A 17,733-nucleotide genomic window follows, 5' to 3' on the forward strand; every position below is an offset into this window, starting at 1 on the left:
ACAATTACTTAAAAATACACCAAAAAAGCTCCGCCTATTCCTGATACATATCTTATCAATCTATGCTATTTTAGTGTAATAATTATCATAACCTGTATATTATATTATAAATGCTTAAGTGTATCTGTCTGTCGGTCTACTAGCTTTTTAAGGCCGTTTAACCGATTTTGACAAAATTTGATACAGGTATAAATTGCATCCCGGGGATAGATCTAGGCTACTTTTATTCCAAAAAATCTACGGGGTTTTTACAAAACTTTCCACGTGGATGAAGTTTTGGGTGTCATGTACTTAGGTAGGTACCTACTTGGTAAAGAGGTGGCTTGTATCCTACAGATGGACGCCAGCTTCTTACTTTCTTACCTTGAAAATCAAAGGATTCCCACGGGATTCCAAAAATCTTGAATCCACACCGGTGAAGTCGCGGGCATCATCCAGTTTAGGTATATTAATTGATTTCAGAAAGTATTAGTAGGTTTTTTCTAATATAATTTTCCTTGTTTCAGATTTGGACCATACCAACGTTGGGGCGACGAATTCGACTCGATCGGAGATCTTTATCGTACAGTGTAAATAGATGTTGAATGACCAATGCTAGTTAGAGACTAAGCGCGATGCGCCCCGTGTGGTATACGGAACGGACTCTGTTGGCGTTCCTCATGATCGCAGTGTCCCCTTCGCCGTCTGCCACTCAGAGTACTATACTAGCAGGTAAATTTTATTTGAATACGTCGATCTTCTTTGTGGGAAGCCAAATTTTTAGGTACGGTATTCAGACGGTGAATAAATACTCAATAAAATGCCCATACTTTATTGAAGTTTTTTATTATCGAGACAGTAGATAACATAAATCCTACAAAAACATTACATGAGATTGTGTTTAGAAATAAGGAAGCTGAGCTATACCTAAAGCTATTATATTGAAGGCTAATAACCGTAAGAATAGGCAAGAAAGGTGCTAAATATACAGACAGACAACGATGTGATCCTTTTTCCTTTTGAACCCTAATAAAAAAATAAAATAGGTGATCAGGGAAATTAGTCGGTTGAAAGTCTGACAGTTGCTGTCGACCGATACAAATGAACTTCCCTATAAGTTTAGTATAAGTAAGAAATGAAAGTTCTGAATAAATAAAAACCAGATCGTAAATTAAAAACAGATTTTTTATTTAAATCGAATCAATAATTCGAAGTGGAAAATAGGCAATGGTCCAATAGATCATTGGTATTGAAAGCGACAGTGTCGATGCAGTGCAAAATAAAGAAAAAAGGGTGTAGAAACTGAACACAATTTCTCAGGAACCAACGAAGCGACGGCACAATTTGAATTGGCACAGGTAGAAATCGCCGCATTGCTGTTGCCGGAGCTGCTTTTCCATTTTCTTTTTGTGGAAATGTGCTCCACAGCTAAGCAAATACAATTGGGCACACGCTTTTATTTTTATTCGCAAAAAATAACATACTCAGTACTCACCCACCTTTATTAAGCCTGAAGAGAACATTTTGAAATACAATTATACTGAGATATTTTTGTACAAATATTAATATACGAGTAATATATTTTTGTAATACATAATAATCTTAATATTAGTAAAATGATTGATCACAAGAATTATAAGACTGGTTCATGTCATGTCAATATTTAAAAAAAATTCACTATAACAAGTACTTGACCACAAACACACCTGATGGAAAGTGATGACGTGGCCTAACATGGGACGCGTTTACCTAGAAGATGCCTATTCACATTATTTTTAAAGATACCCGAATTGTAATTGGTGGGAAACACAGATTGGTAGGTAATACAGTGCGTGTATGAATGTCGACGACATTTATTAAGTATGGAAACTCGCCCGACGTCTTGCTGGACCAATTTAAGGACTGCTAAGCTGGGGCGGATAAGTTAAAAACATTTTTTTATTTTCTTATTTCAGTCTTTTATAGATGAATATTATGAGTTATTTTTAAATTTGATTTAAAAAGTTTTCAAGTTACTTTAACAAGGTAGAAGTTATGATACTGAAATGGTAACCTCATCCGATATTTCATCATGAAACATAAAGAGAAAATATTCCGAACACAAATTCAGAAACCCAAAACTTTGACGTTGAAACGGTGTTTTTCTTCAAAGCAACTTTTCATACAATCTGTACATTACGACATAACACTGGCCCTCGGACACGACACGTCCTGAATTCCAAATGAATTGAAACAAAGCACCGCGTTTGAATTCTGCCTTTAGTACAGCCACGGCTCTCGAAAGTTTTATTAATACATCGTCGGTTGTTTTGTGTTTGTATTATCATTTTGGCGAAAAAAGTGCCCGTGTTGCTATTGTATTTTAAACCACATCTTTTAAGAGATAAAGTTCAAATTGTCTCGTAGAGAGTATGCCCAGTCTGTAATATTATTTTTTATGTTAGTTCGCTGGCATAACTTTGAGGGGTCATTTTTATATTAAACGCATTTTATACGTTGTTATGAAAATAAAGAGCATTCATTACTTCGTTTTAAGATAAGCTTAACAATCACATATTGAAATACTGAATTCTCACATTTATCTAACTGAGCGCCTTTTTGGTTAAGTACTAAATCTTGGTTGTCCCACGAAATTTTAAGATTTTGAGACGGATGTCCGGTTTCCGGTGCGTTATGAAATAAATTGAAGCAATAAGTACCAATCAGTATGCGCTATTAATAGGAAATCTGAAAAAAAACATAAATTAGCTTCAATATTATAATTAGATATACTTAACAAGCTTAATTCACTAAAATTTATAAATAAACAAATTTATATATAACAATGCACAACATGCGGAATGCATCGCCTAGTCTCTCACTACTAAACATGCAGGAAAAGCAACCAACGAAACAAGTAATACGCACTACCACACGTCATAATACCATCACACGAATCTTCTGAAACACACCCAACGTACTTTTTATTCCGACACCGGAGTATCCTCAGGACATGTAGACTTTTCAATGCACAAATCTGCATCGTGCTTGCATACCGAAAACTCGTAAAATACTACTGCATACTCAAACACCATAAAATTCAAAATAATGCCGCGTACACAAGATCACGTACGCAGTAATGGCATGCATTTGAAGACCCAGCTTACACCTACTTTTAGAATTCCGCACGAAAATATTTGAATATGCACAACAAATCTTCTACCGTTCACGCCCTAAGCTATTATTCTCCTTTCGGATTCGATTTATTCACTTAAAAATGCACCTTGCATCCTCCGGTAAACAGAATCGATTATAGTTCAAGAGCTGATGCAGAATTGTAATCAAATTCTTGAATAAACACGGTCAAGTGCGAATTGGATTTGCCCACGAAGGGTTCTGTAACATCGTACAAGAAATAACACTTTTTAATTTTCATGGCAGGCATTTTGAAATTTTTATTATTGTTATAGCGGCAATAGAAATTGCATTCTGTGAAAATTACGTTTTTCTACCTATAACGGTTCACGAGCTACAGACCGCTGCCTGATAGACACACGGACGAACGTACGGAGGCTTAGTAATAAGCTCCCATCGGCACCTTTCAGGTACGGAGCCCTATAAAGGGACTGTAGTATACAAGGTAAAGTTAAACAACACTGGAGCCCAACTACTGATAGATAGATAGCAATAGATATAATATAAAACTGTTACTGTCTGTCACTCGGTGTATTTTGACCCTGTACCACAACCCTGTACTATATTCATAACGGACAGCCGAGCCTTAGTAATAGGGTCCCGTTGCGGAACCCGAAAAAGGGTCGTTTAGAGGAAAATGACATTCAAAAAAGATGGTACTCTTACATTGATTATTTCTTACAGCTACTTAAATATTGTACATATTTCTTGCGTATTTCTACGAAAAAATAACCACAATCTCTTTATCTATTAGCAGTGTGTTTTTATTTTGCAATAAAAATACATAATATTTTACCCGCAGGGGAATATAAAGCACTTCAAAATGACAAGCGCAGGGTTCACGTGTTCGATTTATCGGCTTGTATTTTCAAGCGCCCCGTAGCTCGTAGGTGCATGTACTGTGTAGTATGGCGACCTGATATAAACTCTATTTTACGACAAATTTACATTACAGGAGTAATGTTGTGGAAGATCGAAAGCCTTATGAGTATGTTTAACTAACTCCTGCAAGCGAATTTATCTGCCTGAATTTAATTTTTTTTCATATCCCGTGCGACTTCGGTGATATTTTACGGTCTACGCAGGATGCAAGCTATCTCTATACCAAATGTTAACACATATTTTTAGGGTTCTGTAAAAACTAGGAACCGCCGAGTTTCTTGCTGGTTCGTCTCGGTAGGAACTCTCTTGTAAAAGTTTATTTGAATAAAAATATATATCTAGTCCATTTGTCCGTCTGACAGCTATTAAAAAAAAATACAAAGTTAGAGGTGCAAAGTTGAAAGGGACAGGTTTGGTAACTTGTTACTACTACATATCTACTCGTTGATCTATATTGGGAAGTTGAAAAAAAAAACAAAGTCCATGGAAAAATAAGAATCAAAAAAACGTTGGCCTCCTCGTTAAAAGTTCTCTCCTCGTTGGCCCACTACTGACCATGGATCTCTTCTCAGAATGAGAAGAATTTAGGTCATGGTCTACCAGGCTCGCGGTAGCCAAGTGCAGATTGGATTTAGAATAGGTATCAGGCATGCAGTTTTCTCGTTTACAATGTTTTTGTTCATCGTTAAAACAAGTCTTCTTAAAACACATATTACTCCAAAAAGTTAGAATTGCCTCACGAGCCCACTGAGGCCGCTTTTAAAACAAGTGTAAATTAAAAATTTATAACACCCCCGACAAGTGAAGGTTGTAACTAGAAAAAAGCTGATAACTTTCAAACGGCTGAACCGATTTTCTAGAAAGAAGAAAGAAAGAAGAAGAAAGAAAAACTGTTTATTTGGTACCAACAATAACTTAAAATAAATAAAATATAAAATGGGACGCGTGGTGTGTGGTGCCAAAATGGACTCCACTCAGCATTTGCTGCGCCTGTGTGGGGAACGCAGGCACAGCGCTGGTCTTCCGTGAAGCCAGAAGTTTCGGACGGTAACTACCTATAGAATGCAATATACAAAATACAAATACAATACAAAATAAATAATGTGGTTAGTAGATATAGGGTTAGTACAATAATTTAATGATAAAGTAGGTATATAATAAAATAAAGTAGAATAAAGATGTGGGAGGACCTGAACTAAGCGCCTTCCTCACCCTTTTGCTGACGCAATAACAAAATTCTTAAATTTGATTTGAACCATGTTTTTGATTTGCTTACATCGCGCAGGGGAGGAGGCAAGTTGTTCCAGCATTTCGTAGCGGCATATTTAAAGCTACCACGAAATGCTGCGGTTACATGATGAGGAGTTTTTAGAGTCCAGACTCTGTTGGAGCGAGTGTTGGTCTTTTTGGCCCATTCGATCTTATTAAAGAGGTAGTGAGGCTTTTGAGACTGTATCACCCCAAACAGTAACGAGGCCAAGTGCAACTCCCTTCTGGTTTTCATATTGAGCAGGTTTCCTTTATTGATGTAGGGCGAGATGTGCGATCTTGGAGGAACATTATAGCAGAATCGTATACAGGCGTTTTGAATTCGCTGAACAAGCCGTTGAGTGCGACTTAACAACCTGGGACCATACAGGGCGTCGGCGTAGTTCAATCTGGAGAGAATTAATGCTTCGCAAACCTTGAGGCGAGTGTCAGTGGTAAGAAATTTACGTACGCGGTAAAGAATTTTAAGTTTATAGAAACAGGTTCGGGCTACTTGAAGTATGTGGTTCTCAAATCGAAGTTCGCTGTCAATCAGAACTCCCAGATTTCTAGCTTCTGTGGTCCGTTCCAGCACTTCACCTCTGACGCACACTGGAGGAGCATTGAGAGGAATTTTTGCTATACTCTGACGAGTTCCGAGAAACATGTATTTCGTCTTACTACAGTTTAGAACGAGCTGGTTTGAATCCGACCAGTCTGCAATACTTTCCAAGTCTTCATTAATTAAAGTTACAGCTTGAGAGATATTACTTAGTTTAAAGGATGTATATATTTGTGTATCATCAGCATACATATGGTAATTACAGTTATTTATACTCTTAATGATATCTGCTGTGTATATAATAAACAAAAGGGGTCCTAATATAGATCCTTGCGGAACGCCGTTAGTCACTGGTTTGAGTGTCGAATCTACAGTATGGCCATTAGAATGTCGCAACTGTACAAACTGAGAGCGGTCATTGAGATAACTTGCAAACCATTGCAAGGAATTAGAGTCCAAGCCATAGAACGACAGCTTAGCGAGCAATAAGGTTGTATTGATGGTGTCAAAGGCACGCGAGAAATCTAGTAGTACAAGCAAACTCACTTCACCGGAATCTTGTGACGCTAGTATATTATCGACAACATCAATCAGAGCGGTGGCAGTCCCACAATTTTTTCTGAAACCAGATTGTCGCTCAGGCAGAATATCATGCTTCTCTACGTACTTAGTCAGCTGCTCACAGATAACTTTTTCAAGAATCTTTGATAGGCAGGGAAGAATACTGATAGGACGTAATTCTTTGAGAGTAGTGACATTCGCTTTTTTTGGAATCGGTCTGACTATTGCAGTTTTCCAGGCTTTCGGAAAAACACCCGTTTCAATTGACCGATTTATAATTGCAGTTATAACGCTTAGGATTGTGGGTAAGGTTAATAAAATCATATCTAATGATATCGCGTCGATCCCAGTAGCGTTCGATCTCAGAGAACTTATGATTTTTCTTACTTCACCTTCTGTAACACAGTGAAGCTTAAACTTAAAATTGCCAAAAGTATTCGTTTTATAATAAACAATATCAGTTTCTTTGACATTTTTATGCACTTGTATGTCTAGGAAATGATTATTTATAATGTTTGGATCTTTGAATGTATTTATTATATCCTCATCAGAAGTATTGCTTTTTGGAACAACGTATTTTCTGAGATTTTTCCATAATAGTTTTGAATCATTAATGTATTTATTTATATAATGATTATGAAAGGCCTCCTTTTCCCTATAGAGAGCGGTATTAACTATATGCTTAAGATCTTTATAATACTTCTTGCTAACTTCACAGCTAGCGTCTAGACGTGACTTTGCATGTGCATCATTACGTAATTTCATCATTTGTACAATAGTAGGAGTGATCCATGGGTAAGATTCCTCTTTAATAGTAATAGTTCTCAGTGGTGCATGGACATCAAATAACAATAAAATGTATGAATTAAAGGTCTCAAGCATGGTATTTACATCTTGCATGCCAATAATGAGATCCCATTCTATTTGGTTAAGATGTACATCAAATAAGTCCTTGTCTATATTTTTTAATGAACGAAAAGTGAGTTTCTTGGGTACTCGTTTGGTATTTACGACATCAACTTCACACTTCACAAATGCATGCCTACTCAAGTCGGGGATAAAATCAATGTGGATATTTGAGATGCTAATATCTGCACAAATGAGATCCAAAAGGGTTGAGCTATGGTCTGTAAAATGTGTCGGATCCGTGACATACTGCGTAAGATTCAAGTATCTTAAAAAGTCACTCAGCTTCTTGAAATTTGCAGTGTCGGGCTGTAACATGTCAATATTGAAATCACCCAGTAGAATAGTATGATCATAGTTCGAAAACGAACTTACCGAAGCAGTCAAAGCATCTATGAAAATAGTTGCATCGAGCCAAGGCGGACGGTATGCCGTACCAATGATAAGCTTTAAACCTTTAAACTGACACGCCAGCCACATCTGTTCCACCGGAGGGCTTTCCGGGTGAGCACAAAGTTTAACATTCACACCTCGCCGAACATAAAAACCTACTCCGCCTCCGCGCATGCGCACGCTAGACGGCCGCGGGATATGACATAACTTGTAACCAGGTACCTTTGGCGCGCGACAGTCTTCGCCCTCCTTTAACCACGTCTCATTAATAGCCATTATGTCCACTCCGTGAGTCTGCATTGCAACGATAAACTCGTCATGAGATGTACCTAAAGATCCTGGATTTAGTAAACCCACTAATAACTTATTAGTTTTGTTATTACCTTTTAATAATATAAAAATAATAAAATAAAACATTTAAATAGTTTTCTTTTAATAATATTATTACCATAAGTCTGTATAAAATATAAAATAAATTATTATTAGCATATAATATTATATAGTATAATAATATTGTATAGTATATAATAGTCATTATTGTATTAGTAATAAGTAGTAAACAGCTGCAAGGAAATATCATAATATTGGTTAATATTATTTGAATGTTCCATTTTGGTACCACAACACACAGGCTATAATGAGTCACAGTAATACATAATACACAAGTTAGTTTACAGCAATAAAGTAAGAAGTAAAAAAGTAATAGATTAAGTATAGTAGAACAGATTATTATAGTGTAGTGAGCTATTAACAGAAGTAATATTTCTAAAATTATAATATTATAGTATTTTAAGTGGTAACACAATTTTGAACATATCAATAATAAAAAAGTGATTTTCGGTTTAATGAAGTGTAACAATATTACAGTACAGAAAAAGGTACAGCCCTTCTGATTTATTTTATAGACTAAATATAGTTTAGAGAATTTTATAATTTTACATAGTAATCGCATGTGATATAAGGCCATAACGTTAATAAAAATAAATTGGGAAAGTGTTAATATTTTGTCATAAACAAACCTAAAGACAACTATGCAAGACATAAAGTAGAATAGTTTTGGTACATTATTTATAAAAATATTCCAAATATAACATATTTTTAAGTTATTTATAATAATGGTTGTTAGATTACAATGCGGTTTTAAAAATTGCTTCCAAGTTAACAAATTTTCTAAGATAAAATAATAACTTCTTATATTAGACACTTTGGTATGCAAATGTAAGTAGTATAACATCAAAGTTAGCACATAAAAACATAGGCTACTGGCAAGATCATTATTTACCCACTTCATTTCGTAGAATGTATCTATTAATGTCTTCCTCTGATTTGATATGACACACCGACGATTCTTCATCGCGGCGAGCAAAAATTCGACCTCGTTTTGTCCAGACAAACCTCCAGCTATGACCGCGGCCAGCATCACGGGCTTGCCGAAATAAAGCACGATTTTGTTTTGTGAGACGCTCGTTGATGTAAAACCTCCGTGGTGCAGTAGACAGACCCAAGTCCGCGGTGGTCGCGCCGCGGCGGACGCGCGCGCTCTGCAGCAGCTCAGCCTTGAGAGCCGGGTTGGCCAGGCGAGCTGCGATGGGGCGCGGACGGACCGGCACGGGGCCCTGGGGGCTGTCCGCGCGCAGGTGCCCACCGACACGAGATACGCTGACCACATCCCGCTCCTCTAGTTTTACACTAATCTTATTTGCGACGGTTAATAGTATATGCATAAGGTTTTCCCCGGGCATCTCCGCTACATTTGTTATTTCTATGTCATTTGCCAGTAAATCCTGATCGCGATCGTTGATATCGCTTTTTAGCTGGGACACCATGCTCTCCAGCTTAGAGAAGTCTGCAGCTGATTGATTGTTATTTGTCATGTTTTTTTCAAGTAATTCTACTTTTGATTCTACACTATTTAATCTATGTGTACATAGTAGTAGGGAAGCCTTAATATCGCTCATATCCTTACGACAGGTCCGAAATTCGTCACGCATAGCCCGCATTTCCTCACGGAACAAACGCAGCTCCATTGCTAACCCACTTTCCATTGGCGCATCACTCGCGGGCCCAGGATTGAGCTGGTCCGTGCTGCCTGCGTCCGGCATGGGACTGAATCCTTTTACGGGCGTCTCCGATCCTCTAATCTGCCTCAGACCCTTCCTGCACTCCGGGCAGCTCCAGGCAGGATCGACGTCGGCGCCGGGAGCCAGCGCGACACAGGCTCGATGGTAACTTGAAGTACATTTGCAAGAGACTGCATCCGAAGCTGTCGCTGATAAAAATCGTCCACAGGCCCCGCATTTTACCATGTTGAAATATTTGTTCACTATTTTTTATTTTTTCTTGTTGTTGGCGGTAGATTTAAGTCTCTTTAGCGCGTGCTTGGAGCGGGGCCAGTTTCCACTTAGTTGGAAGGTCGGAAAGCTGGTCTTGCTGAAGAAAAAGGGGCGCCCGGCAGATACTCCGTCTGCATATCGGCCCATTGTGCTGTTGAACGAGATGGCAAAACTCTTCGAGAGAATTGTAGCGGATCGCCTCGTCCAGCACTTGGCGAGTGTGGGGCCGGACCTGGCGGACAATCAGTTTGGTTTTCGCCGGGGGCGCTCCACAGTGGACGCAATCATGCGCGTGAGAACCTTGGCGGAGGAAGCAGTTTTCCGGGGCGAGGTGGTGTTGGCGGTTTCTCTCGACATCGCGAACGCCTTCAACACCTTACCCTGGAGCTGTATCAGGGAGGCGCTTGTTTACCATCGCGTACCAAACAACCTCCGTCTTGTGGTTGGGGCTTATCTGGCGGATAGGGCGGTCATGTACCCGGGTCGGAATGGCTGGGGTCGGCGAGAGTGCTTGTGCGGTGTTCCGCAGGGGTCTGTCTTGGGACCACTCCTGTGGAACATTGGTTACGACTGGGTGCTGCGCGGGGCACTCCTGCCCGGCGTCGGTGTCACTTGCTACGCTGACGACACGCTGGTTACGGCGTGTGGCGAGACACACCGGCAGGCGACATTGTTGGCAACCGCTGGGGTTGCACAGGTCGTAGGGAGGATCCGGCGCCTGGGTCTCGAGGTGGCGCTTAACAAGTCGGAGGCGATGTTCTTTCATGGCCCTCGACGCGCGCCACCTTCGGGATCCCACATCATCGTGGGTGGCGTTCGCATCGACGTCGAGTCAACAATGAAGTATCTGGGACTCATCCTCGACGGCCGGTGGAATTTTGGGCCACATTTCAGGCACCTTCTACCCAAATTGATGGGAGCTGCGGGAGCGCTTGCTCGGTTGCTGCCCAATCTCGGTGGTCCAGACGCCTCCTGTCGGAAGCTCTACACTGGGATCGTGCGTTCAATGGCCCTTTATGGGGCTCCTGTGTGGGCGGAAGCTCTGACGGACCGCAACGTCGCAATATTGCGGAGACCGCAAAGATCGATGGCCGTCAGGGTAATAAGGGGGTACCGCACGATCTCCTTCGAGGCGGCGAGCCTCCTTGCCGGATGTCCACCCTGGGATCTTGAGGCAAAATCTCTCGCCTCCTTGTACCAGTGGAATAAAGAGGTGCGCGGGCGGGGTGAGTTACCGATGCCCCAAGAATATGCGCGGCATCGCTCCCAGCTCCGAGGGGTCTTATTAGTGGAATGGAGGGAGCGGTTGGATAATCCCAGCGCAGGGCATGCCACGATAGCGGCGGTAAGGCCTGTCATGGAGGATTGGCTGGGGCGCCAACATGGCGTCCTAACCTTCCGGCTGACGCAGATACTTACCGGACATGGTTGTTTCGGTAGGTATCTGCATCGCATAGGTCGGGAGCAATCGCCCGATTGCCACCACTGTGAGGACAGCCTTGAGGACACGGCGCAGCACACCCTGGAGGAGTGCCAAGCTTGGGCAGAACAGCGCCGTACACTCGATGCGGCAGTTGGTGTTGGTGGTCTCTCGCTCCCAAACATCGTGCAAGCGATGGTTCGGAGTGAAACAGCGTGGAGTGCCGCTGCCTCCTTTTGCGAGGAGGTGATGTCTGCAAAAGAGGCGGTGGAACGTGAGAGGGAAATTTTGATGGTGGATCCCTCTCGCAGGAGACGCAGCGGGCGCCGAAGGGCGAATGATGACCTCCGGCCTCCATGAGTTGCCGACCTGCGGTTGACGGGCGTAAGGGGCGTTCGTCAGCCGATACATAACCAGGTCAGGAGGTAGCGCGCCGTGTTCCGGGTGCGCTTCTGAGACGGAGCTGGTAGCAGCCAGCCTAGCGAAGGGACCCGTCCGCTTGGCGGCGGGTCAAGTCCTGGCGGGAGTGCGGTGAATACTACATTAGTGATACCCGCACAACCGCCAGTCCGTTGAGGAACAAACACAGGTTTTAGTGGGTGCAAGCCCCACATAACCCCTCCGTTTCCCCTGACGGAAGGGTATGCGTTAGGCATTTCCTGTGTATAAAAAAAAAAAAAAAAAAAAAAGATTTAGAAACTGCACTCGACTAGCACAACTGGATGAGGAGGTTTTAACCTTGTTTAATTTGATTTAGCACAGTTTAAAACACAGTATAACGTTTATTGGGGTTTATTGTGACATAAAATTTTAGATTTTTTGTTTAACAGAAGTGAAACATAATTCAAACATTAATTTTAACCACTATTGTACTCGCGATAAAACGTGCGTACGCACCGCCCGAAACCGGAATCTAGGATTATAGCTAAGAACACTCTCGATTAAGCCACCTTTCAAACGAAAAAAACTAAATTAAAATCGGTTCATTAGTTTAGGAGTTACGATGCCACAGACAGATACACAGATACACAGATACACACGTGAAACTTATAACACCCCTCTTTTTGGGTCGGGGGTTAATAAAATAAGTAGGTATTACTTACTGTAAATTTAAAAGTAAGATTATAAAATATGATAACGATGAAACTCAGAAACGAGCTCTGAATTTCCACTTTAAATTCAAGCTATAAATAATTATAATCCATTTCATTCCGGCTTCTTTTGCGCTCCTAAGTAACTAATGAAGTAGAAGATACCCCGTAGATTGTAGGTTATGTTTTAAATTCACATTCTGTTTCCTACATCGCTTAGCAATCATACAGTTCTACCGTCGTAAAAAGCGGTTAACTGCTACCTAGTTTTAGAGTTATCGCCAAAAAACTTAAATGTTCAAAAACTACTTAGTCTATTTAAAGAAGAATGCTACGTACAATCATGGTTTTTTTTTATTCAATGAAATAAATGTGGCCTTTGGGAAAAAGAAAGCAGAGTTAATACTATTCGCATGTATTTAGATAGAAGTTGCGTAAACGGCAGCCAGAAGGATTTTTGAAGGAAACGAAGATAGAATTATTACTTTTTTTATAATAAAGTCCTTACATTTTAACCTTTTTTTTTTATTCCCGTGGGAACTCTTTGATTTTCCGGAATAAAAAGTAGCCTATGTGCTAATCCAGGATATTATCTATCTCCATTCTAAATTTCAGCCAAATTCAGTAGTTTTTGCGTGAAGGAGTAACAAAAATACATACACACACACACACACACACATACACACAAACTTCGCCTTTATAATATTAGTGTGATATATGTACATTAGGCCCAATTAGTTGGAGTCAGGTGTGGCAACGAGGTGATATTTTGCTGACGGTGCGCTGGCTCTTGACCTCTTCGCCTTACTTACCTTAGCTTTCGAGACTGGTATGCTGCGCAAAGTGATTTCAACTAAGTCTTCGTTGGAATTTGTAAAATAGATATATCTGAATTGATATGGTTGTTAAACCACGGTTTCTAGGAACTAGTGTGACTTTTATATTTGCGCCGGATATTTTTTATAGCGATGAGCTGTATTAGGGGCTGGCACGCGATGTATATGGGGGTAGGCATAATGACGGGCAATATTGGGCACGATACGACCCAAGTTATCTACTAGTCTAAATATCACTTCATATATTTTTTATTCCGCTATTCAGTGTTTTTTTTTTAAACTTTATTTATTCGTCATAATTTAACATGTCTTTTACATTTTGTAGCTCGCCAAACTGGTGGGCAAGTTTGTGGGCGAGGTGGCGCTCTTAATTTTATGTACCTAAATTTTTTTTTTCTCTTTCGTCTGGCTTTACAAAGATTAGCTAATGTCAAGTTTGTAATTATTTGTAACAAGCTGTAACAAGTTAGTTAAACTATACAAGTATGGACCCCGTTTGTGCCGGCGCTCGCCGACATACACACGGCACCCCTTTAGAGCGCTTTCCAGTCAGTTTTAACAAAAAAAAAAAACACTGCAAAAAGGCAGAGCACGCCCGCCAGCTAACACCAACACAGACGAAGTCCAAACCTAACTTACTAAGTACTATATTTTTTTAATAATAAGTACTCTATTGTTTAGTAAGTTCATTCCTGATTTAAGAGGGCTCTCTCCGTCACTCGTTTCATACAATCGTAGTTCCAATTTCATTTGAATATTAAGCAACCAAAGTCCATGAAATTTTGCAGACATATTCTAAAAACTAATATCTGTGTCTGTGGTGTTTTAGATTTTTTTTTAAATATGTAGTTTTAAAATTACAGGGGCTCAAAGACTTGTATGAAAATTTTTAAGACCGCATAACTTTGAAACCGAATATTTTAACAGAAATCTGGAAAACCACAGACATAGATATTAGTTTCTAGAATATGTCTGCAAAATTTCATGGACTTTGGTCGCTTAATATTCAAATGAAATTGGAACTACGATTGTATGAAACGAGTGACGGAGAGAGCCCTCTTAAGTCCACCCCTTAACCATTGAGATATTGAAGCGTAGATATACCTACATAGTTGCAAAAATTAATTAAAGGAAATAAGCAAATAAGTAAAAACATCACCGATTCGTTTAATTAAAACGTTACAGAAATGTGACCGGAATATTACATTAATTAAAGCATAAAAAAGTGAAAATATTCGCATCGACAATATACGATTCGAATAATATTGAAAAATTATGAAATTACATATTTCCCTAATTGGTATCTGGTTTACTCATTACGCGCGGCGAGGTTGCGCCGCTTTGCATAAAAATGGGAAACCTGCCAAAAGTAGTTAAAGTGTAACTCACTCGTTGGACCAAATTGGGGCAATGCCGACAAAAATGAAAAGCAATATTTCAGTCTCTTTTTTATTGATAACAGTTATGCGCTTGACCTCAAACGTGTCTAATGATAACTCATGGCATTGTAATCTAAGTGCTGACATACAGAAGGAATGGAGTAGAGTCGTCTTTTTGATAATAACTTAAACTCAGCTTTATTTTTTTTGCCATTCGGTTGAAATTGGTAGGTAAACCAACTGACCCAACTACTACCCGCGAACTGTCGATAGGTATATAGCGATAGATATAATAAAATTGATTTTCTGTAGCTCAGTGTATTTCAACGTTGTATTATACATCTATTTATGAACTCAGATTTTTTTCTCTTTCATTTGATATTCCACTCGATACAATAGCAAAAAAAGTTTTTTTGGAGACCCTCACTTTTTTTTGGATGTAGGATTTTTAGGATTTTTTTCGTATAAAATTTGGCCTATGTCGCTCGGGCCATAGTAACAAATCAATTGACACCTCAGTTTTCAAAATCGGCCCAGTAGTTTAGGCGCTACGAATATAATAGCAATAGCAATAACACATTGTTGCAAAAATATGAAATACTAGAAAAACCAATAGTCTCGTATTACACCCAAGGGGACATACGGGTGTCCGATTCGTGACTCCGATAGTTATTCCCAGAGTTCATTTCTTGCGGCATTATGCGTGCCTTCAAAATCCTTCTAATCCCTTGTAAGTTCTCGCAAAATATGACCCAACCTTACCTAATAGAGATTTCGTTTTACTCCGAGATTCCTTTTCTCCGGGATAAATCCACCTTTTTTCTGAGCAAATTGGATTATTTTCCACTGTGTTGTTGTATACTAGACTAGCTGATGCCCGCGACTTTACCCACTATATTAAGATTCGTAAAAATCCCGTGGGAACTCTTTGATTTTCCAGCATAGAAAGTGGCTGTGGCACCCTCCAGGTCTTTGACTATATCCATGTACAAAATCACGTCGCGTCTGTTGCTCTGTTGCAGTGTGATTTAAGGACAAATCTACCATCAAACTCACTTTCCTATTGGGCAGTGATGATTCGTATTTTTTTCGCTGGTTACCTTGTATTGATGCTTGCAATATTTTGGTTGACTCAGCCAAAAGTTATTGAATAATATGGGTAAATCTGTTCTAAACTAAACTAAAATAATTGATCTAGTAAATTAATGTTGCTATCTCTTTCATAACGCTCTCTGTAGAAAAGGATACCCCTAGGTTTAGTTTTCATTTTATTTTAGAGATTATATGCACAACAGAATGAGCCACATTGGCTGGATAGTATATCTTTACAAAGTGGGCTAATGAGCGAACTTGCAGATAATTTAACGGCCGTATACCGATTAGTTTAACGGCTATCGAGCGATTAGTGTAACATTGTGCTTTACATAGTGTATGTTGTTAATTATAATTACGTAGTTGTAAAACATATTAGCACAGATACATCCATGACATAGCAGATATTATTCAAACTTTATTATAAAATCCCATGAAAGAATATTTAATGTTTACAGTGATAGATACATACTATTGATACTATCCAACTATACTTCCATACTGGCTCACGAGGTTTCAGACATGTGGCACGTGGAGTCCACTGAAACCATCCCAATCGACATATTATCTGCGAATGGGTTGATCCCAGTCAGCCTCGCTCACCATCTAAAGCGACTGGGGTTCCGTGGCAGTTCGCTCGCAGCTAGGATGCAAAAAGCGGTGTTGCTGGACTCGGCTAGGATAGTCCGCCAATTTCTTAACCTGTCGCCCTGACCCCTGCCGGGGTGTAATCGTCCGCCCGGTACAAATATGTATTTATGTAATGTGTATGTAAGTTTATTTATATTCATGTAAGTTTGTAAATGTATTATATTTCTTTTCGGCTTTTATTTTGTACACGGGCGTGAGAGCAAAAAAAAATACGGAAAATAATAATAATAATTTATTTGTAAAGAAAAAATAAAAGAAAAGTATATAATATCAAAGACGAGATACTACGTCTTCTAGTTTTTTTTAATTCATTGGGCGAATGTAGAAACACATTTTACTTGGCGGCCTAACTTCCTCGAAAGGTACTTAGGTATCGATTCGCGTTATGTCGGATGGCGAAAACGGGGGATGCTGAAAAGATAATCCCGCTGACAAACGGGACTGACTTATAAACGGGCCTTTTAAATATAGATCCAAGTTGCCCTTTCGAAGTCTTGTCGCTATCGAAATTCATTTTGCAAAATATTGGGATGGAGTAATATTTTTCCTTTATCCATCCATACTAATATTATAAATGCGAAATTGTGTCTGTCTGTCTGTTTGTCTGCTACGTTTTCACGGCCCAACCGCCGAACCGATTTTAATGAAATTTGGTACACACTTGGGGTACATCCCGGGGAAGGACATAGGCTACTTTTTATCCCGGAAAATTGAAGAGTTCTTACAGGATTTCAAAAAAACCGAAATCCACGCGGGCGAAGCCGCGAGCATTCTCTAGTCACACTAATATTATAAAGGCGAAAGTTTGTATGTGTGTGTGTGTGTGTGTATGTTTGTTACTCCTTCACGCAAAAACCACTGGACGGATTTGGTTGAAATTCAGAATGTGGATAGATAATATCCTGGATTAGCACATAGGCTACTTTTTATCCCGGAAAATCAAAGAGTTCCCACGGGATTTCAAAAAATCTAAATTCACGCGGGCGAAGTCGCGGGCATCGGCTAGTGAATAGTAATTATGTAATCGCTGGAGTCACAGGAAATGCCTGACGTTTACCCCTACATCAGGCAAACGGAGAGGTTATGTGGGGCTTGCACCCACTAAAACCTGAGTTTGTTTAACGTTCGTTCCACAGGACTAAAATAAAATCCACGTGGATGAAGTGGCGGGCATCATCTAGTTAAAACTAAGATGTACTTACTATTTTGTTCGTAAGCCTGTTTAA

The 17,733-nt window shown here is 39.7% G+C and overlaps 1 protein-coding gene across 1 annotated transcript in view; it reads left to right on the forward strand.

The window, feature by feature from the left end:
* LOC123865924 (nephrin-like) overlaps positions 1 to 17,733 on the forward strand; it is a 198,704-nt gene that overhangs the window by 26,529 nt on the left and 154,442 nt on the right. Inside the window, exon 2 of the mRNA XM_045907145.1 lies at positions 507 to 711. Coding sequence (XP_045763101.1) covers positions 615 to 711 — 97 coding nt within the window. The 5' untranslated portion in view covers positions 507 to 614. The remainder of the gene's footprint in view (positions 1 to 506; positions 712 to 17,733) is intronic.

Source organism: Maniola jurtina, chromosome 6, assembly GCF_905333055.1.
Source record: "Maniola jurtina chromosome 6, ilManJurt1.1, whole genome shotgun sequence".
Taxonomy (NCBI): domain Eukaryota; kingdom Metazoa; phylum Arthropoda; class Insecta; order Lepidoptera; family Nymphalidae; genus Maniola; species Maniola jurtina.